General features: G+C 37.3%; 1 protein-coding gene and 1 long non-coding RNA gene across 3 annotated transcripts; both read right to left on the reverse strand.

Annotated features, from left to right (window-relative positions):
* Nucleotides 1-1715: 1715 nt before the first annotated feature.
* LOC149001434 (uncharacterized) lies at nucleotides 1716-4489 on the reverse strand. Of its 2 annotated transcripts, XR_016170098.1 has the most exons (5): nucleotides 4313-4489; nucleotides 3280-4195; nucleotides 3042-3163; nucleotides 2719-2898; nucleotides 1717-2584 (listed from the first exon to the last, which is right to left on the reverse strand). It is a non-coding gene; the product is annotated as an uncharacterized LOC149001434 (long non-coding RNA). The 2 variants fall into 2 exon arrangements; XR_016170097.1 differs by having other exon boundaries at nucleotides 1716-2898; nucleotides 4313-4488.
* Nucleotides 4490-16363: 11874 nt separating this feature from the next.
* LOC149001435 (KH domain-containing protein / zinc finger (CCCH type) family protein) lies at nucleotides 16364-26075 on the reverse strand. The gene is made up of 3 exons (XM_089136899.1): nucleotides 25691-26075; nucleotides 24481-24535; nucleotides 16364-17647 (listed from the first exon to the last, which is right to left on the reverse strand). Exons 1-3 carry the CDS (start codon nucleotides 25770-25772, stop codon nucleotides 16882-16884), a joined length of 903 nt encoding a protein of 300 aa, XP_088993025.1. The 5' UTR covers nucleotides 25773-26075; the 3' UTR covers nucleotides 16364-16881.
* Nucleotides 26076-27010: the final 935 nt, after the last annotated feature.

Raw genomic sequence — 27010 nt, forward strand, 5'->3', positions numbered from 1 at the left:
GGTATTGAAGACTTGTGGCGTAAAAAACAATTTTGAGTTATTGTTGGTGTTTGAATCCATCTCTTTGTTGTCTTCCAAGGATTCTTAAAGATGGTTGCTGGGCTTGAAAATACTTCATAGACATCAAAAGCCGCAGAAGTCACAGTTAATAAGATTTTTTTTTCTTTTCCTTTCAATGTCAATTTTGGTTGTTTTTTTTTTAATGTACTATTTCAACCAAAATCATTTATGAATAAATAATAACACTATCTGTTTAGCATATAATGCAGTGACGTGCATTTGCATGGGCATAATTTTACTAGTATATATATATTTATATACTAGAGAAAAGAAGTGTTACAAGTAAATATATAGATATAGTTAAGGATATGTATGATGGTTCGGTGACTAGTGTTAGAACAGTAGGGAGATAAAGTAATGAATTCCCGATAACAGTTGGGCTACATCAAGGGTCAACTTTAAGCCCATATTTATTTGTACTGATAATGGATGAATTAACCAAAGACATTCAAGATGAGGTCCCCTGGTGTATGCTTTTTGCGGATGATATAGTGTTGATTGATGAGACCCAAGTGGGGATTAATACCAAATTAGAATCATGGAGATTAGCTTTGGAATCAAAAGGCTTTAAACTTAGTAGATCGAAAATAGAATATTTAGTTTGTAACTTTAGTTATGATCAGTCAGATGATGAGGTAGTGATACTTGACGATAAAGAGATTCCTCAGAGTGATTGTTTTAGGTACCTAGGTTCAATCATAAGTAAAGAGGTGATTTGGAAGATGAGGTTTCCCAAAGAATTAAAATAGGGTGGATGAAGTGGAGAGGTGCGTCCAGGGTCTTATGTGATCGGCGTATTCCATTAAAGCTTAAAGGAAAATTTTATAGGACCGTTGTTCGACCAACTATGATGTACGGTGTAGAGTGTTGGGCTATTAAAAAGAATCATATAGATAAACTCGGTGTAGCAGAAATGAGGATGCTAAGATTGATGAGTGGCAAAACTAAGATGGATAAAATAAGAAACGATCATATTAGAGTTGGGCTGGGAGTTGTTCCCATAAGTGATAAGCTTAGAGAAAGTCGTTTGAGATGGCACGGCCACGTTCAACGGAGACCTATAAATGCTCCTGTACGGAGAAGTGATATAATCCATATTGAAGGAACTAGAAAAACTACGGGTAGACCTAAGATAACCTTAGGAGAAGTGGTGATAAATGATATCTATAGCTTAAGCCTTGTATCTAGCATGGCCTCGAACAGAACTGATTGGAGGGCAAGAATCCAAGTAGCCGACCGCATTTAGTTGAGACAAAGCTTATTGTTGTTGTATATATTTATACACTACTATATCATTGGTTTGTATCTGAATTTTAAGTGACTTGTTTGAAAATGAGGGAATGAGTTTTGGACCCATAATCAAAGACGGAAAAAAAAAATTTCTATCATGGATTTTGGAGTTTTTTAAAAATTCTTTTAAACAAAAATAGGATTTTAAAATAGCTACACACATTAAAAAAAAAATGAAAAATACCAGAACATGAAAATGAGAGTGAGAGTTAATACCAAAAAGGCCCTTAGTCTTGCTGCTAAATTACTTTGCCTTCTACCAAAATAAATAAATAAATAAGTTACTATGCTTAAAAATCAAACCAACCGAACTCATCCCTTTAGGTGGCCCAATCAGAAGCCCAAACTTTTTGGGCCAAAATTGGGCCTTTTAAGAATGGCCTCACACTCTTTTGCCAAGTCCCGAGTTCCCATTTCGTCTTGGGTATTTTGCAGCTGGAATCCAAAAGAAGGTCCATTTTATCATCCGGACCCCTGTAAGTCCTAGGAACCTCTAAGGAAGGATTTTCTGGTAAGTTTTAACGGATCATACCTCTCTTAGCAATTTTTATGATCAAAATAACTTCTAAACTAAAAGATTTAGAACCGGTTTGATCCTAACAAGAACCGGTTTACCAAACAATATTGTAAGCACAAATTGGTATGAACCGGATCCGAACCCCTAATTGAACCGATACCAAATTAGTTTGAATTCAAATCTAATTCTAGAACCAATTTAATTCTTAGAATGAATTTATATTGTACTAGTGATACTTAAAAATCGAATCAAAACCAAACCAAATTAAATATTCAAGACTGAATTGATTGATACATGTACTTGGGAGCGGGAATGGACGGAAGCATGGGTCCTACATTGAACCGAACCAAACCGAACCGAACAGAACCAAACCGAACCAAACCGAACCAAACCAAATCAAACCAAACAGAACCAAACCGAACCGAACCGAACAGAACATCACAATACTCTTCTCCCCCTCAAACAAAAATTAGCCAAAACGATACTCGATTTGTATCGATAACCTTAAGCCTTAAGCCTTGAGCCTTGATCACAACTAGCTAAGGGTTGACTCTCATAAATGACCATAGAACACGAGTTGAGATGGTAAGCAGAATATTATCCCAGATTGTGGGCACCCATTGCATCCTGTCTAGCCTTCTCAGCAGCCTCTACTTCCTTCCTAGCCTTCTTCTTAGCACCCTTGTGTCTATAAAAGCACATGTTGCAAACTCGACGCTGAAGAAGGTTCCAAAAAACGATGGAACATTTATAGTCCTACCATATATTTCCTATAAGGTAGGAAATGATGAATGAACTAATCATCAAAGAAATGTGTTTCGTGTTTTGTGTTTTGTTTTGGGACTGTTTACCTCCCCTGGGGTTCCTTTATAAACATAACGAAAGTGCTGCTTGTCTTCCTTCTTGAAGGTACGCTTACACACTGGGCAGGTCCCTCCTCCTACTACTCGGGTCAATCGTCTCACCGGCTGTGGTGGAGTTATTTCTTGATTGACAATTTCAGCAAAGGAAGCAACAGCTGACATTGGTACCTGTTTCATCAACAAAGCCAAGAAATTAAGTTACTTTGATACATCCAAACCCAGAAACAAGAACTACTTAAGAAATTATTCAAAGGAATTCAACATCGAACATACTAGCTCAGTAGCTAAGAGGGTTATATTTATATTCGTACCTGGAAAGTGAAACAGCGGAAAAGCTGAGTTGAGTAATCAGTAGGTAACCGTAGCCTCCACCACCATCACGCTGCTTTCTAGAGTTGCTGATGAAATCTTGTCTCTCTTTCTCCATTGAAATCTAAAAATAGCATCAAACACACTAGCTATAAGGGTTAAATTTAAATTCATACCCAGGAAATGAAAGAGCAAAATTCATACCCTTTATTTTTTTGCTAAACAGAGCAAAATTCATACCAAGGAAATGAAAGAACAGAAAAGTTGATTCGAGTAATCAACGTAGCTCCACCATCATTACGCTGCTTTCTAAAGTTACTGAAATCATGTGTCTCTGACGGAGTAGTATTCTGTTTAGCTCAAGAGCTTCTCTTTCTTTTGGGTTTACTGATCTGTCTGCATCTTCCTAACCATACACCAAGTTCCATGCATGAAGAGCAGACTTTTGGATCCGGTTTCTTTCTTTGCTGCTTGTGGATCTGGTTTTCTTCATGAAGAGCTCTCTATTCTATTTGAGATACCCAGCTGGGAATTCTAACTTAGAGAACCTTCAGAAGAAGGGAGTTAATGAACACAGATTTCTCTGTTACACTATACCTAGTGAGATTCTCCCGAGGAAAGGCATGGAGAATCTTCCCCTGGGAAAGATTGGAATACAGGCTCCATTAATCCCACATGCTCCCTGAGGCAATTGAAAACCCTTTCAGAAGCTTTCCGACAAGGCAGGCAGCCCCCCGATCAACAGAAGAACAGAAGTTCGGATCCCGATCATTTACCGCTCTAAATTTTTTTATTTTTTTAATTTTTTTTTTACAATAGTAAGCATCGGATTCACATCTACTCGAATCACAATATCACATTGAAGAAACCCAGGTTTCAAGAAGCCGTCCAACTACTCTGATGATGTGAAGAAGCTCTAGAGGCCGAGCCCAAAAATCATACAAGAGTGCTGAGCGTCGGAGGTAACTCCGCACGTTCGGCAAGAACTTTCTCGTTCTCGTTCTCGGGGCATTCGTTCTCCATACAAGAAAGGAAAGGATAAATTAATTCAAACCGGTGCTATGTTGCGATCAACGGCGAGACTAAGGTTCAGAGACAAATCAACGTCGTTTCCACCAAATTCCCGTCCAGTGATGTGATCCACTGTGCGCATTCGCTGTTAGTGTTAACACACACAAGTAAGAATTAATTACCCACCATTAATAATCGAAACAACAAGAATGAAGTTATTCAAAGAACTCAAACAAGAAAGGAAAATTAAATTAATTCATACCGCTGCTCTGTTGCGATCAACGGCGAGACTAAGGTTGAGAGACAAATCAACGTCGTTTCCCTGTGTTCCGTCAAACAGATCCTGTGTGTGATTCGCCATTGAAATCTAGTTAGAGATTCGAAAATGAATTTTGCGAATACAGGAATAAGTACTACAGAAAGGCTCTTTATAGACATTTCAACGCAAATAGGCTTGCTTAAGCTTCACGCAAACCCGACCTTCCAGAAATCTCTAGAAATTTCTACACCAAATGGGCTTGCTTAACCTTCACGCAAACCCGACCTTCTAGAAATCTCTACACCAAATGGGCTTTTACGCCAAATGGGCTTGCTTAACCTTCAAACAAACCCAACCTTCAACAAATCTTAACACCAAATGGGCTTGCTTCATTTTCAAGCAATCTCTACACCAAATGGCAATTAGTGGATCTAATCTCTTCTTTTTTTCTTTTCTTTTCTTTTCTTTTTGGGTACTGGTGTTTTTTTTATACTGTAATTGAAATGACATTCTCGCACGGGTCGAACCCACAACCTCTCCATTGACCGTTAGATTATTAAACTCTAATTTGATCAGTCACCTCCCTATATTTTTGGATTTTCGAGTTCCAAGTCCCATCATAGACATTTTAAATAATAGGGTAATTTTCATCCTGGACCCCCGAGGTTTGCTCTATGTCATTTTTAGTCCAAAATAACTGAGACTTTGCATCTGCCTCCCCTGTACCATAGAAAAAGTCAATTTAAGGACAGATTATCATTTTATGACCAATTTACCCTTTTTTTAATTAAAATTTTTTACATACATAATCTCCATGTTTATTTCTCTCGGTTCTACCATCGCTAATGTTTATTACGGGGAAAGTACACACTGTAAACCTTAAAAAATCTTGATCTTTCCCTCTGGGTAGCGGCCGACGTTTGCAAGGGAAAGTACACAAATTATAAACCCTAAAAATTCTTGATCGGGATAACGTTTGCAAGGGAAAGTACACAAATTATAAACCCTAAAAATTCTTGATCTTTCCCCTCGTGTAGCGCCCACAATGTAGAGGCCGACGTTTGCAATCGTGATTGGTTAGAAAAATTCATGGTTTCCCTATTCTACATCTTTGATTCTCTCCTCTCCATCGATGGTGAAAAAGCAAAAGGTTCTATAGCAAATTGCCCAAGAAGCTTTGAGTCGCTCAACAAAGAACAACTAATCGACAAGGGCATAAAGTATTAGCCAACACAACATGTAAATCCTAGAAGCCATAATGCTCAAATAATTGTCCATTGATTACAAAAGAGTGTTAGAAAATCTTCAAACGGTAAGAAATAGTAAGTTCTTTTTGGCTTTCCTTTTCTAATTAGTTTGCTTCCAAATTTGCTAGTTAGAACTCAAATAGGGAATATGCTGTTGAGTCCATACGAGAAGATGCATTTGAAGCTTGGAATTTCCATTGAAAATGCGATTGAATCTCACGACTACTATTGAAGAAATTAAAAAAAGAGGGAATTTCGGATCCTCAAGTTTTTAAATTATTCTTCGATCTGGATCCTCAAGTTTTTAAATTATTCTTCGATCTGAATCCTCAAGTTTTTAAATTATTCTTCGATCTGAATCCTCAAGTTTTTAAATTATGTAAAAATTCAAATTAAAAAAAATAAAGGGCAAATTTGTCATAAAAGTGATACTTTGCCAAATTGACTTTTTTCATAGTACAGGGGAGGTAGATGCACAGTCTTAATTTTTTTGGACTAAAAATGACATAGACCAAACCTCAGGGGGTTCTAATGAAAATTACCCTAAATAATATTATAATGACCCATGGCCTAGTTAGACTAAGGCTCTACGAACCACAACCGCAACCACGCCCGACTCGGTCTAGTTCGGCGCATGCGCGTGATCCACACTTAGCTCTCTACCGGCATACACATACTTAGGAGCTATATATGTATATATAAACCATATAATCGTTAGCTCCATCCGATTTAGGACTAAACACATATGGTAAATTAAATTCCCTAATATATATGTCGAATTGCCAAAACCCTTTGATTAGAATTTATACATCATAAGAGTTCTATATAATAAGAATTAAACAAGAGTTTTAAAACAAAACTAGAGAAATAGAGTTTTAATGTTTTGAATCTTATCTAAATAATATATTATATTATAATTTTATTTTATTTTAAAACAAAATTTTAATATTTTAAAGAAACGAATTACAGAGAATGCGAATCAGTCACAAGCATGGACATTATAGGGAAATGATTTCGCCCCGGCGAACCGAAACCTGGGGGCGAAACGAGATTTGTTTAATATCGCCGGAAAATCGACGATTTTCTGGCGATTCAGCAAAAAGTATCGCCGGAAAATCGTTGATTTTCCGACGAATCACAAGAAAATGGCCGTTGAAAGAGAAGAAGAAAGAAAGAGAAAGAAAGAGAAAGAAAAACTTCTCCGGAGCTCGTCCCAAAATCCGGTGAAATCCGTGCTCCTTGTTATTGTCTTACTCGCAAGTAAAACTTCGCCGGAGCTCGTCCCAAAACACCGAACTTCATCCTGCAACAAAATGCATTTTGCCTTTTTCTTTTGATCCATCACGCAAGGTGTCATCTCTCAAGTCTGAATTCTAAACTTCAAATAAGTTTTTATGTTTTTCGTTTTTCACAATGAGCAACATACGTGGTTTATGGATGACCATGGATTCTAAAAGTAAAATGATAAAATAAATATTAAACTAAACATGAGCATTGATTGAGACGTTTTGCAAGATATTTCATCTTATTTTATTAATTTTTAAATCTTATTTGCAGGTGTGTAATAATGAAGTGTAACGTGTGACTTATGTGATGTGACTCGTTCATTGAGTAAGACTGTAAGAGAATATTTTAAAATTTTTAAAGAGGAAATTCAAATTGCTTGTGATAAAAGTAAGAGGGTTTTTTATTTGGGAATCGACAATCGAGAAAATTCGGCGATATTCAGCGAGAACCGCTGGTATCGCTTAAGTTTATCCAAGTTACCCTTGGCACAAGACGGCAGAGTAAGACTTTAAACAACACAATTTGGCAGCAGAGTCAAAGCCCATAACTGGGCTCATGTCACCTGATTGCCCACGCAGGCATTTTCGGAAGTTTACAAGTTACCATTTGAATTTTTTTAGACCATTTGATTTTTTTTATTTTTAAATATTTTAAAACAAAAATACTCTCATCTATTTAAATTATGTTATTGGACGTGCTTCCTATTCATCGTCTCTCTTCTCTCGCAAGTAACTATGCAAGTAAAACCCTAAACTCAAAATGATTCAAAACTTAAATCTACGATTCACAATCCTAAATTTGAAATCTCAATAGCAGGTTGGATTTTACCATCTCATCAAGATGGGAAACTCAAGACAAACTATAATTATGAACAAATGGAACGGCTACAAACCTTGTTGACTCCACAAATGCCTGTTGTTAAACCGAGAAAACGTAAAACTGAAATTGCAAAGTAAATCAGTTTCTAGAACCTTAAAGAATGTAAAGGTTCAGAAACAAGGAATAAAAAATAACAGCAAAGATGAACCCAGTTGAAAAGCGCAAAAAGCAAAGAGAAAAATGATCAAAGCTGTCCCTTGATCTTGACCTTGACCTTGACATTGATGTTCTTCTTATCTTCTTCTTGGCTCATCATCACTGCTCTCTCCCCTTCTCCCTATTTGCAGCCAATGATACACAGTACTTAAACATTTAACATAGCAGCAGCTTCTATACAGCGTTGGTTATATTACAAAACACAGTGCAGTAATGCAAAGGAAAATGGAGGACTAATTAACTTCATTGAATCTAAATCATTACTATTTAATGCTCATAAGCATCGAGAAGATTCAAATCTACCAAACAAGTCAACTCACGACATTAACGCGGTTTCAACAAACTAAAAGTAATAATAAAATAAAAATCTACCTCTGGAGATTTAATTGAATGAAAACCCTCTCCTCAATGATGAAGAAGGAACCCTGTTCAGATACTATATCGAGACACCAACCCATTCTATAACAGTAACTGATCTTTCTTGCTATATTTAGAATTCAAAGGGGAAGAGGGCACACGTTGGCATTTTTCCAGAGGTTGGACTTCTTTCATCTCTCACTCTCTCACTCTCTCACTCTCTCACTCTCTCGAAATGCCAACGCACCACGTGGCAGATATCTAGTGCCATTCAGTAGATATCATGAATCTGCCCAAATTCGTCTAGAAGCTATTCTTCTTACAACCAATCCTTTACAATACTGATTTCATTAATTGAACTTGGGTTACATACAAGATATATCTATAGGAAATTAGGACCACTACTGACACGTGGACTACTCCTTAACAAGTTTCCTTTATTCTCATATAATTTTTTTTTTTCTTCCCCGGGAGGTGTTGGGAGAACACTGTCAAATAGGGATTAGAGGTCAAGAGAATAAACTTAAAAGACTTAGAAAAAAATAAAAACTTATTTGTCCGAAGAGTGAATGAGTTCTATCCAGGATCTTGCGATCAGCGGGCATTCAAGCATTGGTCGCCACTTTAACGCCAGGTTCGGATCCCTGGTAACACAGTCGTGATCCTTAAGCTTCCAAGGAGGAATGAACAGCTCCTCCCGCTAAACCGAGCCTTTTTTGAAATAGCATCATCAAGAGTGTCATGCCTCCTCTTCGTCAGGATGACGTCGTCATGAGTTGACTCTGCCACATCAATTGGGGCCTTCCCCTTCCCTGCTGGATCTTAGTGGACCTTTAGCAAGCCCTTGGGGGCGTAGGCTAGAGCTTTTTAGGGTCGACTGAGGTGTCTCTAGCTCCTTCCTCTTTGTCCTTGCTGCCCTATCTTCAACAGTCTAAAGCTTTCACAACTTTAGGATTGTACTTTGGAGGCACTACAAAAAGAAAAACAACGAGAAATGCAAGATCAACATCAAAAGCAAAATGTAACAAAGGATTGGGAGTTCACTGGGGGCTAAACCCCACCATTGAAACATTGCTTCATATTTCATGGCGAACCCATGGATCTCCTAATGTGCCCAAATAGACTTTATAGTTCGAATGGCGCTGTCCAAGTCGGGAGATAAGGAAGAGGACGATTCAACTAAGTGTCGAAATCTTAACAGTTCCAAGTGATCGGGAAGTTTAAATCCTGGGGAGGCGCTCAGCAAAACATAAACCGACGATGTCACCCTTTATGGTTAGAAGGGCAAGTACCGTCAACAAGGATACTGCCTGACCATCCCAATTCAATTTTGGGATGTTTGGAGAAGAAAACCCAATTAGGAGGGTTGGATTTGCTGAGCTAATAAAATTGAGAAAATAGATGTAAAGAAGGGGTGAGGCCTAACTCAAAACAGAGACCAATGAAGCCGACGATATGACTCCAGTTGTTTGGGAGAAGCATCCCAGGACACGGGTCCTAGTGATTGAGGATTTCGACAAATAAAATAGAAAAGAAAGGGAATTGAACCCCACTTTTTAGGGTATCGATGTAAATGGAAAACTCCTCAGGAGGGTTAGAATTAACTCTCTCATCTAGAAGTATCAATTTGCAGCCCGAACCGTTAAAACTGAACCTTAATGGGCTATGTTTGGGTTGAGGATTGCAGAGCCCGCACCAACCCAAACTGCTACCCGTTATAACCTATTTTACAACTCGTTTTATAGTTTTACATTAAATATTATTTGAATCATCATATTACCACTAGGTAGTTGGTATAGAATATCAGAAAAATTAAGCAAGAATTTAAAGATCAAATAGTCATTCTACTACTTGTAAGAGACAATAAGAATAATTAAGTATGAATGTACAAAGTTTGTTTAAATTAAGTAAATATTTATCAAGTATGAGAATGTTGGTTAAGTATGATTATATTTAGCCAGGGGTATTTCTTTTGCATATCAACTAAATACCAACCCAAAAAAGAGACGGATTTCATGGAAGGAGAAAAAAATAGCATTCTTACAAAACAAGAACCCAATTTCAAGACAAAGAATCATAGCACAAGTTAAAATTTAAAAGGGTTTTTGGTTTGAAGATTTGTTTCAGGACTCCCCGATGGAGCCTAAGGAATGGCTTGCAGTTTTATATGTTACTACTTACTATTTGAGTTCTCGATTTATACAAGGTGGGTGGGATTTCTACAACATGGAATGACTTTTCATTTTTTAATGAAAATTGATCAATAGCAATTTTGTTTTCCATACAATTTTGGCTCTTGTTGCATAATGTTCAACTATTTTTTTTATTCTTTTTCTCACATACCATAAATCATTAGCCCAAACCGTTAGTTAGCCCGAACCCAAACTGCACTAACCGAAACTGTTATTTTGCTAACAGGCCATGTTTGGGCTGAGTGTTTTTGAGCCCAAAACTGTTAAGCCTAGCTTGAAACTGTCCCAAACCACATTGTTGACATCCCTACTCTCCTCAAGGTTAGGAACCCGAAAGACGTACGATATGGCATGGAAAAATTATATGAAATATCGTCAAGTTCAGCATAAAGAATGTGAGAAACAAAGTAGCTTGGACCTTGGGAATGCCTTTTGGACGGTCGGGAGCTACCACCAGCGGCTTTTGAAGGAGCCTTATGTTTTTAGGAAGCAGGGGTGAAGTAGCAGCTTCAACCTCCATTAGATTCCCTGGTTGTTCCCTACAGGAGGACCGGGCTGAAGGATCAAACCAACGGTCGGTAATCCTAATATTCCTATCCCTAGAAAGTTCAATGGAAGGTGAGGGGTTGGATTGGTTAGCAAAGTTGTCTCCCTCGACCATCTGGTCGATGGAGTCATCCTCAGAATTCCTACCACTACCCATTGTCAAAGGAAAAATCAGAAAATTCCTAAAGGAAAGGCTTAGAAAGGGTCAAAACCCAGAAAATCAGTAAAGACTACAAACCCAAGGGAAGCAAAGAATGGAAGAAAGAAGAGAAAAGCGGGATGAGCAGGAGACATAAGGGACTTACATGTTAAAGACTTAAGCAAGTTGAAGCTAGCTCTGGGAGACTTGGAGGTAAAAGATTGCTTAGAGTTCACTGGGATTTTCAAGCACTGAAGAATTCACAAATTGGAAAAGTAAAAATGAAATGGGATCATTTAAACTTCCATCTGCTACACCCCTGGTTTGTGATGAAGAAAGGCATACTAAACGGTCAGTCTCTTATTCCCGATTATTTGGTCCGGGGGGCTCGTGACAAGTTAAAAAAAATAGCCAACCGGGTCAACCCACAGTTGGTTCAATCACACTAATCGGGACCGGCTCTAGAAGTAATTTATATATATTAATTACTATAATATATATAGTAATGTTGGAGGAATTAGAATGTTGACCTTGATAGTTATTTATCATGCATTATTTTGTTATCAAAGATGTCATTCTCATGAATTTTTTTTTTACAAAAAACCCTATTTATTATCATCATTGAAGATTCTTTAGTAAAGAAAATAAAAGAATAGAAAAAATTATTTATATAACCACTTGATCAGGGTATAGGAAATCTCAAATCTAAATCGTCAAATTTGGTGGCTGATCATGATATGTTTCCCACTTTCCCTACATTTCATGGAGTATACTAATTAAGTTAGCAATTCCAATGAGCCAAAGTGGAGGGGACAACAAATAGATAATTACTTTTTGGCAAAATATGGTTGAACGGTTGTATAAATAAACCCTACCATTAAATGTATTGAATTAAATCAGAACCATTTATGATGGACGATTTAAATTTAATCCCACTAAATTTAATGGTAGGATTTCTAGAACTGTTCAGCCAAGCAATTTACACGGCCATTCAGCCACCACCTTCCCTTGAATAATAATAATACTAATAATGGTTGTGTTGTGGGAGAATTTCACTTCATTTCATGTGATACAGTAATAAATTATGAATATTCAACGTTCTTTGGGGAAGGTCAGGAGCCAAGAGGCCCGGGAAACTTGGAATGTTGAATCAAGTCCTTTTCTTTATTCCTTCATATCACATGCATAGGTTAGCAGTGTAAATGCTTTTATCTTCATTAGATTGGAGGAGTCTTAGCTTAGTTTCTGAGATTAAGAGGTTGTCCTCCTATTTTCAGCATGTTTTTTTCATTGCATTACTAGGGATGGTAATTTGTTTGCAGACTTTCTTGCTAAAGGAGCATCTAGGTTCTCTTTGGTTCGGCCTTGGTGGAATGTTCCACCTTTGTTTATCATTGATATTTCTTTGTTATTGTCTAAGTCCCCTGGTTTGTTGCTTTCAATTAATACAAATTTCAGTGTTTGACCAAAAAAAAAAAAGATCGAACATCAAAGGTTGGCCAATTGCTGCCCCCCATTCTACAACAACAACAATAAGCCTTGTCCCAACTAAATGGGGTCGGCTACATAGATTATTGTCCTCCAATCAGTTCTGTTCGAAGCCATGCTAGATACAAGGCCTAAGCTATACATATCCTTTCTCACCACTTCTCCTAAGGTTATCTTAGGTCTACCCCTAGCTCTTCTAATTCCTTCAATATGGATTATATCACCTCTCCATACTGCTGCCCCCTCTTCTACCAACCAATATTCAACACATATCATTGAATGTAGAAATTTAAATTTAAATTCTTCTTTTAAGTTATGTAAACAACTTCAAGGTCTGGTTAGTACTAAATCATAAAAATAAAAATAAAAATGAAAAAAGAAAGAAAGAGATTGAGGGAAAAGAAAGAGAACAATTGGAAAATATGCTGAGCCACAGAATAGGTCTGTATCTTTTATAGTACCACACTTCATATTTTTAACAAACTAAATTAGAATAATAAAAGAAAAACTCAAACTCAAATACAACTTTTAAAACTTCCCTAATCAAACCTAAACCTTAATAGTTTATGAAGAGCGGGGTTGAAAAGTGAGGCTCTAAAATTTACTTTATGAGGAGGCAAAGTGAGGTTCTAGAATTTACTTTATGAGTAGGCATGTTCCTTAATTTTCTTTGCTGACAAGCACCTTCTTAGTGTTGACAAACACATGATCTTATTGTTGAGCAACAAATAGTCATTAGAGAGAACACATAGTCCTTATGAGAGCAAAGGTGAAGGAAGACATATCACAGCAGATATCACCAATGTCAGAAATATAAATTTATATGCTTCTTACAACAAACCCTTTATTCTCGTAGACTTGAAACATCAACCTTGAAAACGTAGATTTATATTAGTATTATGTAGAGAGATGTATATTTTATAGTACCACAGACATATTTATAACAGAAATAGAATTACAAACTGAAACTCAAACACCACTCGATCTTAAGACTAATGGCAGATTCACAAACTGACTCTAATAAATGATGATAGAGCACTGACAAGTTGAGATGGTAAGCAGAATATTATCATAATTTGAGGGCACACATTGCTTCCTCCCTAACCTTCTCAGCGGCCTCTGCTTCCTCCCTAGCCTTCTTCTCAGCGGCCATTGCTTCCTCCCTAGCCTTCTTCTCAGCAGCCTCTGCTTTCTTCTTAGTTTTCATCTCAGCCCTCTTCTGACGAACAGCAGGCTCTTGAAAATAGCACGTATTGCAAAGTCGACGCTGTAGAAATTCCAAAAAACGATGCAATTATTACTAGTCCTACGATTTTCCTTAGGCAATGTGATGAATGAATCAATCAAAGAAATGTGTTTGTTTTGAGATTACTCACCTGGAATGGTGTTCTTTTATAAACATAACGAAAGGGGGGCTCCCTCCCCTCGGGGGGGGGGTGCCGGGGGGGGGGGCCCCCCCCCCCCCCCCCCCTGGGGGGGCCCTTGGGGGGGGCTGGGGCCCGTTTCGGCCCAACAAAAAAAAGGGGGGGGGGGGGGGGGGGGGGGGGGGGGCGAATTTGAGGAGGTTAACAGAGAGTTGTTCAAGAAATGTGAGGAGCTTGTACTAGAATGCTTATCTGATGCAGAGGTACAACTGAAAGACATAACCGACGTCATACTTGTTGGTGGGTGTTCAAATATTCCAAAAGTTAAGAGAACTGGGCAATAGGTGATGCATCATCACTCTGGTTTCTCTTGTTTGAATTGTAATTAGATTTCCCATAGTCTGAATTGGCTCGATCAGTTTTAGTTTTCACAATGGATTCCTTCCCAATTCAGCTTCTGAATACTCCAATTTTACTTCTCTTACTGTCACACTTATTCGATTTAACATACCCAGATCGACCTGCTAGCTTCCTTTTCAGTTCTTCATCCTGAGAAACCCATAATCATTGGATTGAAACTTCTTGAGATCAACCCTCAAAAACTCATACCCAGAAACGATAGATTTTAGTTTCTTCATCTTCAAACCATTAAGAGTCAAAACCTATATCCCCTTTCTAGGATTTTGCTTATCCAAACATGGTAGTCTAGTCTGAGCTTGTAAAACCACAAAATTAGTAGGGAAAAGCGCGGATCAACAAAATTCAATAATCCCTATAAAGATAGATCAAACTTATAGCTGTTTGTTCTTGTTATTCATCAATCTCCAAAATAGAAGAAGATTATGAAGTAATAGTAGTTTTGGGGTATTGCATTCTTTTTGATCTATTTGGTTGGATGGAAGCAGCTTGAACGTCGTCAACTTGGGTTTTAATTAAAGGTTTTTGCTTTTCCCCATTAATCCACGACTCATCATTATCAACGCTGTTAAAGACCTTCTCGGATGTGACCATTGAAAGCTTTCCACAATTGGAAGCCTTTACCAAATTCTCTGCAAGTCATTGAATCTTATCTAATTATGGTATCCTGTACATGTTTAATTTTATTAGAAGCACTTACCATCCCTAGAGAATTCATCTGGAAAGTATAAACCAAATAGTTCGAAGCTTCAATACCCACGAAGCTGCTGGTGATGCTTAATTGCATCAATAACGACTGACCATGATGAAGCGAGCTCCGCTAGCTGAGGTTTCCGTCCTGTAACAGCTCAATTCATGCTTGTATGAGACCCGCTCTTAAAAGGATGTCAATTAAGTATCAACAAGCTGTTTAAAACCCCATCGTCGTACCATTTCAAATTAAAAATCTAGACCAAGTTCGTTTTGAAGAGAATGGACACTTCAACATAAAATAGAATCAAACCTAAGACCAATTGCACCAGTTTGTTAGAAGAACAGTTGTTTGAAGAACCGAGAAGAGCAAAATCCACATTTCACAGGAAATGGACTTGTAGATGTGTGACGTGTGTCCCAACATCACATCAAAATGTTGAAATCCATTTACAAATCATGTCATTTTTTTAATTTAATCACAATATTTTAATATAACTTATAAATGAATTTCAACCATTTAATGTAATTTTGAGATACATATCCGCACATCTACAATGGAAATGGACTAGATAAATTCCTAAAAGAAAGCTAACTTTGCCATTCAACAAAGGTTGTGCTCATAATAAATATATTTAAGCTATTTATGTCATTTTTGTAAATATTGAAACCATATCATACCTTATAAATTCGATATGTTATAATTCTAATTTTTGGTATTCACAATTGGTACCATATTGATCGACACCCTTACTTATAGCCATCGTATTTCCTTGTCACACTTCCGTAGATCTTTCACTGTCTTTCCTTAATCGATTTGACCAAAAAGGATAGGCAGCCTTGTTGGCAAAGAGTTTTTTTTTTGGCAATTAATAAATTTATGGAGGAATAAAACCCGTGAAGTCCAAGTTACAAAGATCCCGAACCCACAAAGTGAAAATAGGCAAAATCACAATCCCAAAAGACTAGCTAGGCTATTGGAAAAAAATATTCGCAGCATGCAAGTCACACTAAAGTGGGGCAGCCATCGCCATTAACTACGGCTTGAATAGGTAGGTGTGTACACGCAGAAGACATGATAGACGGAGAGAAAGAGGCGGCAGTGGTGGAGGCTGGAGAGGAAGGTCTACTACAGTAATGTAATTTAATATAAAATATAAATAAATAATATAAAATCTCAACAGAGCCTAACAGCAAAAGAAGGCAACAATAATTATAGGCAAAACACAAAGTTGATTTCATAACTTAAAAAAGTAAAAGAAATTAAATATAATTAAATTAAAATACAAGAAGACAATAATAATTAGCTCAAAAAAAATATTTCTGTAACCAACAAATAAAAATAATAATATTAATAATAATAAAACAAGAACACTTACGAATTTTAAGGGTTTCAAAATAAAAGGTGTTTTTTTCTTGGGTAAGCAAAATAAAAGGTTACGATTTATTAGTATTAAAAAGCCAAGTACTTCACTGTTTCTCCATCTTTTAAAAGGAGTAAGTTTTTTTGTGCGACGTGAGCTAAAGACTATGCCAAAAAACCGGACTGTTTCAACACAAACACATAAAACCCCCCAGTTTCTAGGAGCAGGAGACATTACAGGACACTAGAATAATTATCAAATTAGATTCTCTGAAAAGAAAGTACACCTAGAAAACTACTTTACCGTCATCACTGTTAAAATTTTCATTGCTCAAAACCTCTCACCACTCCCACTAACCCTCCAATGCAAAAATCAGCCTATGAGAACTACAAGATAGATCTGCAGATGTCATTGTAGGGAAATAGAACATCGACTAAAGATAGCACTCACACTGCAGGCTTTCGGAGTTCATTTGCTCCATGAGCAAAGTGACAACGATCACCAAATGTGCACGATCCCTTTGCAAAATTCTCACACATTTTTGTTTTGAAATTGTTTGCCCCTAGAGTTAGTGTCGCACCTCCGGTAGGTTTCATGGGACCACCTCCAGTCGAACCGATGTTCACAATCAACTCCCTTACCATAGCACTGGCTTGCTTGATCTGATCAAAGGTCCCCTCAAGCTCAATGTTTCTCAAGTTAGGATCTGATTCATGCTCCCTAATAGAGAGCTTGGCACCAGTGAGGCGACATATCTGCTTTGAGTTCACACCACCCTTTCCAATTATTGCTCCTGCAAGGGATGCATCGACACTGATCTTGGCAGTAGCAGATGCACCAAAGCTTGCTGCGGCACCAAGACCAGGCGGGGGTGGCTCCATCCGGCCCCCCATTCGACCTCCCATAGGTCCTCCCATCATTCGAGAGTCTTCATGTGAATGTGCAGCTGGCCTTCCAAGCTCCCTCTCACCATGGGCAAAATGACACCTGTCCCCAAACTTGCAACCTTCTGCAGTGTTGAACTTGTTACACATACGAGACTTTGCAGTTGGTGGATTACCATCAGAGATGGGCAGTGGCCCCATTGGGTTTCTAGAGGTAGGAGGTAGAGTTGGGTTGCCACCCAAGTTGGTCATGTGAGCAACAGCATTGATCCCACCTGGAACGTAGTGAAGGAAGTGACAGCCTTCACCAAACGGACATCCCGCAGTACTGCATCCAAGCCATGATCCAATTTCAGAGACCATTGTGAAAGCCAAATAAGAGCGATCAATTTTTTCAAAATAATGTGCAAGCACAAAATTAAACTAAACTTTACAACCTCAGGTTAAGCAGATATACAAAACGGAGAATCTATGGAAAACAGCAGGTGAAATAAAGTTGATTCAGAACACATAAAACAGCACTTGTTTGAGAACATATAAAACAACCCTCAACACAGAGAAGGCAAAATCACCTAAGTTAAACAACATGTGGGCTGTATCCACTGTTTCATGACTCAAAACATGTGATAAAATCACTGACAACAAAAATTTTTGTTTTACAACTAGCTATTTTATGTAGGGGAAAAAAGAGCACAAATTTTATATTTTTTAAATGCTTCACTTCAGATGCCTAAGATACCACATTGACTGGGGGCCGTGCAAATGTTCCAAATACACTTGGTTCAATGAAACCACATCTATATTCATTAACAAGATGAATAAGAGACACAATAATACATGCAATTTTCAGCCCCGGCCCCTGAGGTACACCCTAAAATTAATACCCTGAGTTATCCCATTTATCTATCAAGCCCCCTATAGGGCGAAACTAAATCAATGACACCCCGGCCATTAGGAAATCACAGTTAGTGCTGCTGTAAGCAAGTAGACTTACAACAATGCCCTTGAAAGAAAAACAACCTACGCTCAACTCACTTCTTCGTCTTCCTCTACCACTGCGACTCCTTAACCATGAAATCTTTGAAAGATCAGCATTATCCAATGCATACAACCTAGAAACTAAGGTCCATGAAATCCAGAGCCAGACAACCTATTCTCAGAATTAGGGGTCAAATCCAAAGCTTCTTCTAAAGCTTCTCCAACAACTGTGGTTTGCATAAATTTTCAGACCAGTACATCACATATCATGAGGGAAAGAACAGAAGATGGAGTCAAGCAGATACCACAAACTGATTTATTGACAAACTCAACCCGACATACCTCTCCATCATATCCATCTTAGTATTGAAGCAAAAGCATCCGGCATTAGTCACTGTAGAATACATCAGACTACAACACATAATGGCTCAGCTTTATGCTTTTAGATATTCTCCTAGCCAAACACCAAGCTTCAATTTACATCCGAAACTGGCTGTTTTAAAATGAATAAATTGAACCATAGGACTTAGTTTGCTTCGGCTATTGAAAAGTGCAATCTCATTCCATTTGGGTTGTCATTTTTTAATATCACCTGTTTCAACCAAACAGCTCACCACTCACCCAACACCACCTAGTGAACATGGAAGAACACTGATAGCACAACTCTTTAACAGTTGGCTTCCATTCTGTTATTTGCTCCATACATTTTTATGCAGCAACATAGCACCAATAGTTCTCAGTCTTCACACAAATAAAATATCTAATCACATCACTATTGCAATCTATCTTTCTTCCAAGGAGGGAAAAAAAGAAAGGGGTTACCTCCCTGACTTGTTGCCCACTAAACACAAATCACTTACCCCTTCTCCCAAATGAGGATTGAAGGAAATGTAAAATCATAAATAACAGAAACTGGATTTGCATGGTATCACTGCATAAGTTTCACAGATTCACATATCAACCCCCAAACTACATGTATTGGGTCATTGACCCTTCAGTAATCATAAACATCTGTCTGACAAACAAATATAGATAAACTAAGGAGCAGGCACCAATTCTCCTCTATAGGGATTCTAAAATTAATCCCCAGATATCCACCTTGAGAAAGAAAGACTAATGAAACTAGCCATAATGCATTCTATTCAATTTAAAAGATACATATGAAAGAAATTCTCTTTCATAGATTTCAAACCATAGCTTGCAAAGTTCCACTACCAAATTAAGCAGAAAGTCCCAATAACTTCTAACAAGGGTATAATGCAAATAGATAAATGTAAAAGATGTTTTCTGATACCTATAGGTCTCAAGGTGTTGTCGTACAAAGATAACCGACCCACGGGGTTGGAAAAGACAAAGCTTCCACAAAGAGTATAGCTTCTCAACGACTTCAAATTTCTTCAGCATTTTAGTGCCAACGGTTTACCATAATAGTCACAATGATGAAATCCATTCCCACGGAATTAAAATAGTGAAATCCTAATTAAAAATTAATGCACATGCAGAAATAGTTTTAAAAAGACAAGATTATTTCTCAACACCAAGCCATGCTGCATTTTCACACTAGACTGATCAGCAACCTCAATTTTCTATACTTATGAACATCTGAGCCTTTTTCTACACAACTGCAACACATATATGAAAACATCAAGACGAATAGCAGCTGTTGTATATCCCAACACCCACACTCAGCTTTGGGCATCAATAATTTACAATCCATTTCAATGCAATTCTTAGGCCCTGTTTGACTGGAGGGATAGGTGGGGAAGGATTATTGTGAAGCTGGGACTGGCCCGCCACATTAGGTGGTTTTCCCCTGAACACTAGCTTAAAGCCCTCACCAAATAAAGAGGTGGAATTTTAAGGTGTCACATCAGCAGAAAAAACAATTAATGTTATTCACTAAACATTTGTAAGTTCATCATAACTACTTTGGTTGGTTAACTGAATGTGAACTTACAAAACTCAATGATCATAATTAAATACTACGTCTGCTGGTATGGCACCAACCATCTAACTCCTGAATCTTCTCTTTTGTTATTAAACTTCAACATAAAATTAAATCTTACTTCAACACCCAGCCATTCTTACAAGAACTTCAAACAACAAAGGCATAAAACCTTCGACTACAAAGCATCAAATATTAAATTTTGTCCATAAATAGATGTCACTGGAATCTTCATGAAGCTTAAATTAAGAACCATTAAAACAACAGACTAGGGAGATCTAGCTGAAAACTCAAATCTAATAGGAAACTGAACTCTTAAATCCCTTTGAATCTACCCCAAAAAATAAGAAACCCTTGAAGCACAACTTCAAAGTGAGGATATCTTAGATGACATTCGAAAAATGAAACCATCCTTCTCTCCAAAAGTTCAGAAGACTATTTTATGACAATGAAATGGTTCACTGCAAAAAACCCCTGAAGAGGAAAAGAACAACCTCATGAAATAGAAGATGCTAAGCTCTAGCCAACATATGGAATGGCTAACCTTAAGGAAGAGGATAGCGGCCAGATTAAATCACAAGACTCTTGAAGGAGTGTGTGACTATTGAAATGGAAGGAAAGAGAAAAGACGAACATCATCCTCTACACTGTGCTTTTTTATCTTGTCAAGTGATAAAGGAAAGAAGGGGAGAGCTAGGAAAAAAATAATAGGCTATAGGCAGGTATGGATGTCAATTGGTAAACTATGCAGTATTCAATATAGTACACCAAAACATACCCCATCCAATACCATACTGAAGGTTCATCCTTGGCACATTGGTCAAGTAGCACTTGAGATTCAACTCCTGAAAAACAGCCACTTTGACCATCTCTCAACCCCACAAAAAGACAAAAGCCTTGCGCACAAGGTAAGACCTCCTTTTTCATGGTATCTCATACGAAACCTAACCGTACCAAATATATTCATTACTATTTGATGCACTACGGTGTAATTTCAGCATTAGGTCCTCACTGAAACCACAATGAAAACCCAGTACAAATACATACTAATACCATAGCAAAGTTATTAATACAGTTTAAAATAAATAACTTGGCACCAAAATGATATTGAATTATAGTCAAGCGTACACATTGACACCCTTATATTGAGGAAGTCATGCCTTTTCAGATAAAGAAAATACCAGAACCTCCCAAGGTCATTCAGTACCTACTGTACAACTTTTAGAAGATACCAGCACCATAGCTGACTCCACTACATACAAGCACAGCTTAGCATCTGACTTGACAATTAGTTAGATAAACTTCTATCACTACCAGCCACTAATAACATATACAATAGCTACTATCATCCTACAACAACAAATAATTATCACATAACATGCGACCCTAGCAGTCTAGATGCATGAAAAGCATGGCTTTTGAACAAGTAACAGGCTTTCCTCCCAAGGCTCTAATACATGATGTCATTGCCTTCTTACTAATATGCACCAATCACAAATAACCTCAAGTAGAAATGTCCACGCACAAATAGTTGCAGTTAAAACCCAACCCCTTCAACCCTATTTTGCAATTCAGCAACAATTAATCTCGTCAACAGGAAAGAGAGATGGCACCACTAATCCCAAGTCCAAGCAAGTATAGATGTTGGATGCCAGCCATTAATCCTGCCTCACGCTACACTTAGGGCTTGTAATGAAGCAGCTGACTTGGATGCAGTGATGGGAGCCCAACCTCTAAAGGAACTTCTTGTACTGTGTTTGACAACTTCAAACAGACCTCACTCGCGTATTCGTGATGTGCAATACCTCATATGTAATTCATCATAGAAGTGTGGGCAACTCATCTATCATACTTGTGCATACACTACATGTGAACTGGCGGGAGCACCACCCATTCCTCCTCAATGGTTTGGTGGAGATACAGAACTGTTCCACTTCCACCAAACAAATCTAACTTGTGATGTCCTCATTACCATTAAAGCACAAGAAATCAAGCTTGACTAATTTGGAGGTAAAGCAATGGAAGGAACCAAACTGCCAACTTCCCAATTACATAAGAATTGTTGGTGATACAGGACTCTCAAGCACCTCATTTAAGTTGCTCATGATGACACGCAGCTCTATTGTGAGAGATTCCACATCACCTCAGAGCTTCTACACCTTTTCATCCATGTTCCCGCTCAGATACCAAGCCTTACATAGAATAATGCTTCCCTATCTCACGTAATAACCGATAGAGAGAGGAATTATGAAAAATCAGCTCTTTGGAGGTGCCTCCTCAAAATAAAGAAACACCATGTTCTTTCCATGGTCATCTCAATCAAATTCCCTCTAAGCTAACAACATTTGCATGGGTAACACCACCGTAAATAAAATACTACAGCCTACAACATAAACTAACAATCGGTTACAATGGCACAAACCTCCCAGCCTACATGCATGTAGAGCATGGCTCTTGAACGCATGACAAAAGATGAGAAGAACATAAGAGTTGCTTATCGAGTCATCAAAGAAAGGGAGAGAAGCAGGATTACAAAGGACCAAAGAAAAGAGATGGAGAGAGAGAGAGGCACTTGAGATGAAAGGAGACAGAAGAAGATAGTAGATATGAGAGTTGCTAAAAAAGTTACAGAAAATTACAGTTGAATGGATGATTTTTAAGTTACTCCATTAACCATACTTACAACAGAGTGCGTATCACACATGGATAGTTGGGTGAGAGTAAGGAAGATGAATCTGACATCTCCCAAGGGTCAGCAAGAAAATCCCATCATTTAACATCTACTGTGTAAACACTAAGAAGTATTTCAACTGTGATCATGAAGGGCAGGTCCACTATTGAAGATAATACTTAACTAAGGCACTAAAAATGAGTATCAGATATATTATACAACTTACAACACGTGGAGAGGGAGTGGAAGATCCTATTTTTTCATTTTCATCTCGAGAAAATTGTCCCTATTCAAATTGATTATTAATCACAAAAATTCACCACAAAGTGCATTTTCTGTGCCAATGGCAAATTGGTGCTCAGATGTATTGAATATGTTTATCAGCTTCAACTCGTAGTATGTACCAACATAAATGAATTACACCATGTGAAAAACTACCACCACTCAAGATCAGGGGTAAGAATTTTGGATATTGGCTCGATTTGACCCTCCACAGAAATATTTAAGCATTTCAATAATTTGGTATAAAGATTTGATCCATTACATTGAAAATGAGAATTGGAAATCATGGTGACCAAAACCTTGAATTTTTGGCCTACAACTTGTAGGGAATGCATATCAAGATTAAAAATTTTTGAATCGTTAAACTGAAAGGAGAAGCAAAGTAGAAGTTTACTTCAGATCCTATTACATAGCAATGCCATGTCATCCTCAGCGGCTCAGCCTAAAGAATTTTTCCAATCCCATCACAGCAGACAAATATAAAAGAAACTTGAAATTCCAAAAGTTTTGGACAACCAGCACATGGTCCCACTGTTGCCTGCCAAGCCTTGATCAATCAACGAAGTGAAATTATTTACCCCCAAGAAAAATTAGGACTTCTAGAATTTTGGACTTTCAGAAGAAAGGCACCAAAGCTTGAAAAGAAACAAGATTTGGACTTCCCTGGATTTGTTTACTGAACCCTAGGCACCTCAGATGCCTTGACAACTATGGAACTCACTGCCTCTACCAAATCCATATAGAATGGAGCTTCAAAAATAAAACCAAATACTACATTGAACGAGCATCACCTTTATAAAAATATGGAAAAAGAATCCAAGTGTTTGCACTTATTGCCATTCTTATGAAAACCAAAGGGGGTTCCTATGCAGAGAGGATCAATTCAACCAAAAAAAAAGACATAGCAATCTACTATATCTGCAACACAAATAGCCAAATTCATGTAGTAACTATTTAATCCATATGTGATAAAATATTAGCGATACATTGAAATCCTTCCATCTGTCTGAGTTCATCTTGTGCTACAGACAGTCTCTTGTGATTATACCCAATAATTGCTAGTGTTGAGCAATGAGTTATCCAAGCTCAATCACCTTCTTACCCAATTAGAGTACATGAATATTAACCTGTGTAAAATCCTTAGATGCCAAATTCATTAGACTTGAGATGAGTGTTATGGCTTGTGAGAAAGGTCAAACAGAATTATTACTACAAGTATATAATAAGCATTTAAAATAGATAAAATTGCGGTTGAGATATTTTTTAGACAAGTTAGGATTACAACCTGAAAAACTTGGTGCATGGCTTTGATTTGCTTCCTATACCAGTTGACTCCATTTCTGTTCCAGAACATTAATTACTTTTTCTCAGTTAAATTTTCAGTGAATTTTAATCTGCCAACTTCAGCAATGTATTAAATTTAAAGGAAATGCACAAGTTACCAGCTATTCAATTCTATCATTCAAAGACTATATTTTAACCAATTTAACACTAGATGTAATATCCATTGAATAATATATATGTAATGAAATTGGCAGAGAACAGAGGATCCTGAAAATCATGGTACGGACATAAAAAAGGCAATGGTACATGTTCTACCCATTTGACATGTCACCTGGAAAGTTTAGGATTTCCTGGTTCATTTTTCTCCACTTTTTATTTTCTTGGATGCAAAATATAGAAATATAATTTTTGAAATTCAGGCAAGGTTGGGCACTTATCCAAAGTGTGACGGTTCGATCAATGCATGGTTCAAGGATTTCCTTGTTCATTCTTTTCCCACTTTCTTGTATGCAAAATACAGAAGTATAATTTTCAAAATTCAGGCCCGAAGGTTTATCCAAAGTGAGATAGTCCGATCAATGCATGGTTTTCGGAATGACCAGTGCGTTAAGCCTTCAAGGGTTTAGGATGTACTTCAAACAAGAAGACAAGTCTTAATAACAACAAGAAGCATCTTTTACTAGCTAGAGTGATGAACATACAAACAGTGAGTAAATATCGAAATAACAAACTGAACGGGAGACCGAATAACATTATGTTGAATACTTGACATCTGCAACAGGTACAAAAATAAACAAAACAAAAAAATATTGGCGATGCAAAAGAGAAAACAAGATCCGCGTTAAGAGATGTGGGGATGAAAGATGACGAAAGAGGAAGGAGATTACAGCTAGAATCACAATAACCTAAAAACCCTGACTACGCGTATGCTTCGGTCTCACTCACCAATAAATCTAAACCAACTCAAGACATGATTAGTGAGGAGGAGACATCACCCAATGACATTCTTAAACACCACAATAACTTCGCCATGACAAATAAAGCACTCTCCATAAGTGAAGAGGCTTTCGGACCAAACTACGGTAGCTTCTTGAAAAGCAAATATTACCTCAACCAAGATCGGATCCGCAGACAGATAACGCGATAAACTTTAAACCCAAGCAAGTAAAGTAAGAAAAAAACAAGCAACAGAAGACGAAAGGAACACAAACCTGGCTTGGATCTTTTAGGTCCTCCATTGCCATTCAAAGCAAACTCCGGCCTCCCCCTCTTACGAGCATTCCCGTAGTCCATTGTATATCAATACAGACAGAGATCCAAAGAAAAAGAATGCGAAAGAGCTCGAATCAGTAGCAGAAAAGAAGAAAGATAAACCCTAGACAGTAAGAACCCTAGAGTTCACGAAGAGACGCTCAAACTCGAAAGAAGAGGAACCGGATAGAATAAAAGAAAGAAATAATAGTCGAAGAAAAAGGATTTCAATTTTAGGGTTTAAATTGGATTTGATGTTTGAGTTTGGATCCCGCGCGCAAGGACTGGTGACTGCAATTTTGCAACCTACTCCACTCGCTAGTCACTGCGGCGGTGGGTTTCATAATCCTATTTCGTAACCCACACTTACACGTGGTGCGACGATGACCTAATCGCATGGCTTTACTTGTCACTATTTACAATATTACCCTTGCTTAATGTACACGGTACCACCCGTGCTTGTCCCCTATTTATTTTTACTTCTCTTACGCACCGTTTGTTTGCAAGGAAAGGTGGGGAAAAAATATGGAAGAAATAGATATGTGGGTTAATAGGTAACGGTGGGGCTTGCAAAGAAAGAAAGTAAAAAAAATGAAAAGATTTTATGAAAAAATATTAAATGTGGTCTAATTTATTATTTTTCTTTTTTTTTTACGAAATCTTTCCTATTTTGTATGATTTTTAAAAAATATAAGGTGAAAAAATTAACATGCTACTTTATTAGTGGACAAGTTTTCACCATATTAAACCAAACAAATTATAAACAAATTTTTTATCACCCCACCCTTATTTCAAAGTAAGGAAAATTTTACCGTGATTCCCAATAAACTTAACTATTAAGTTGCGTTTGTTTGCAAAGGTGGGGTGGAAAAAAAAGATAAAAAAAAACATGTTATAGTGGGGTGATGGAGAAAAAAATGAAATGAAAAAAATTTGTGGAAAAATGATAGTGGTGGGTCCCACTTTTTACTTTTTCACAAAATCTCATCAAAAATATGGAAGAAATAGATATGTGGGTTAATATGTAATGGTGGGGCTTGCAAAGAAGAAAGTAAAAAAATAAAAAGATTATATGAAAAAATATTAAATGTGGTGTAATTTATTAATTTTAATATTTATTTACGAAATCATTCCTATTTTGTAGGATTTTAAAAATATAGAGGGTAAAAAAATTAATATGCTACAGTAGTCAAGTTATTCACCTTATTAAACCAAATAAGTTATAAACTAATTTTTTCTCACCCCACCCTTATTCCAAAGTTGGGAAAATTTTACCTTGA

This window comes from Hakea prostrata, chromosome 10, assembly GCF_041222555.1.
Source record: "Hakea prostrata isolate BN-2017 chromosome 10, UWA_Hpros_2, whole genome shotgun sequence".
In the NCBI taxonomy this organism is placed as follows: Eukaryota; Viridiplantae; Streptophyta; class Magnoliopsida; order Proteales; family Proteaceae; genus Hakea; species Hakea prostrata.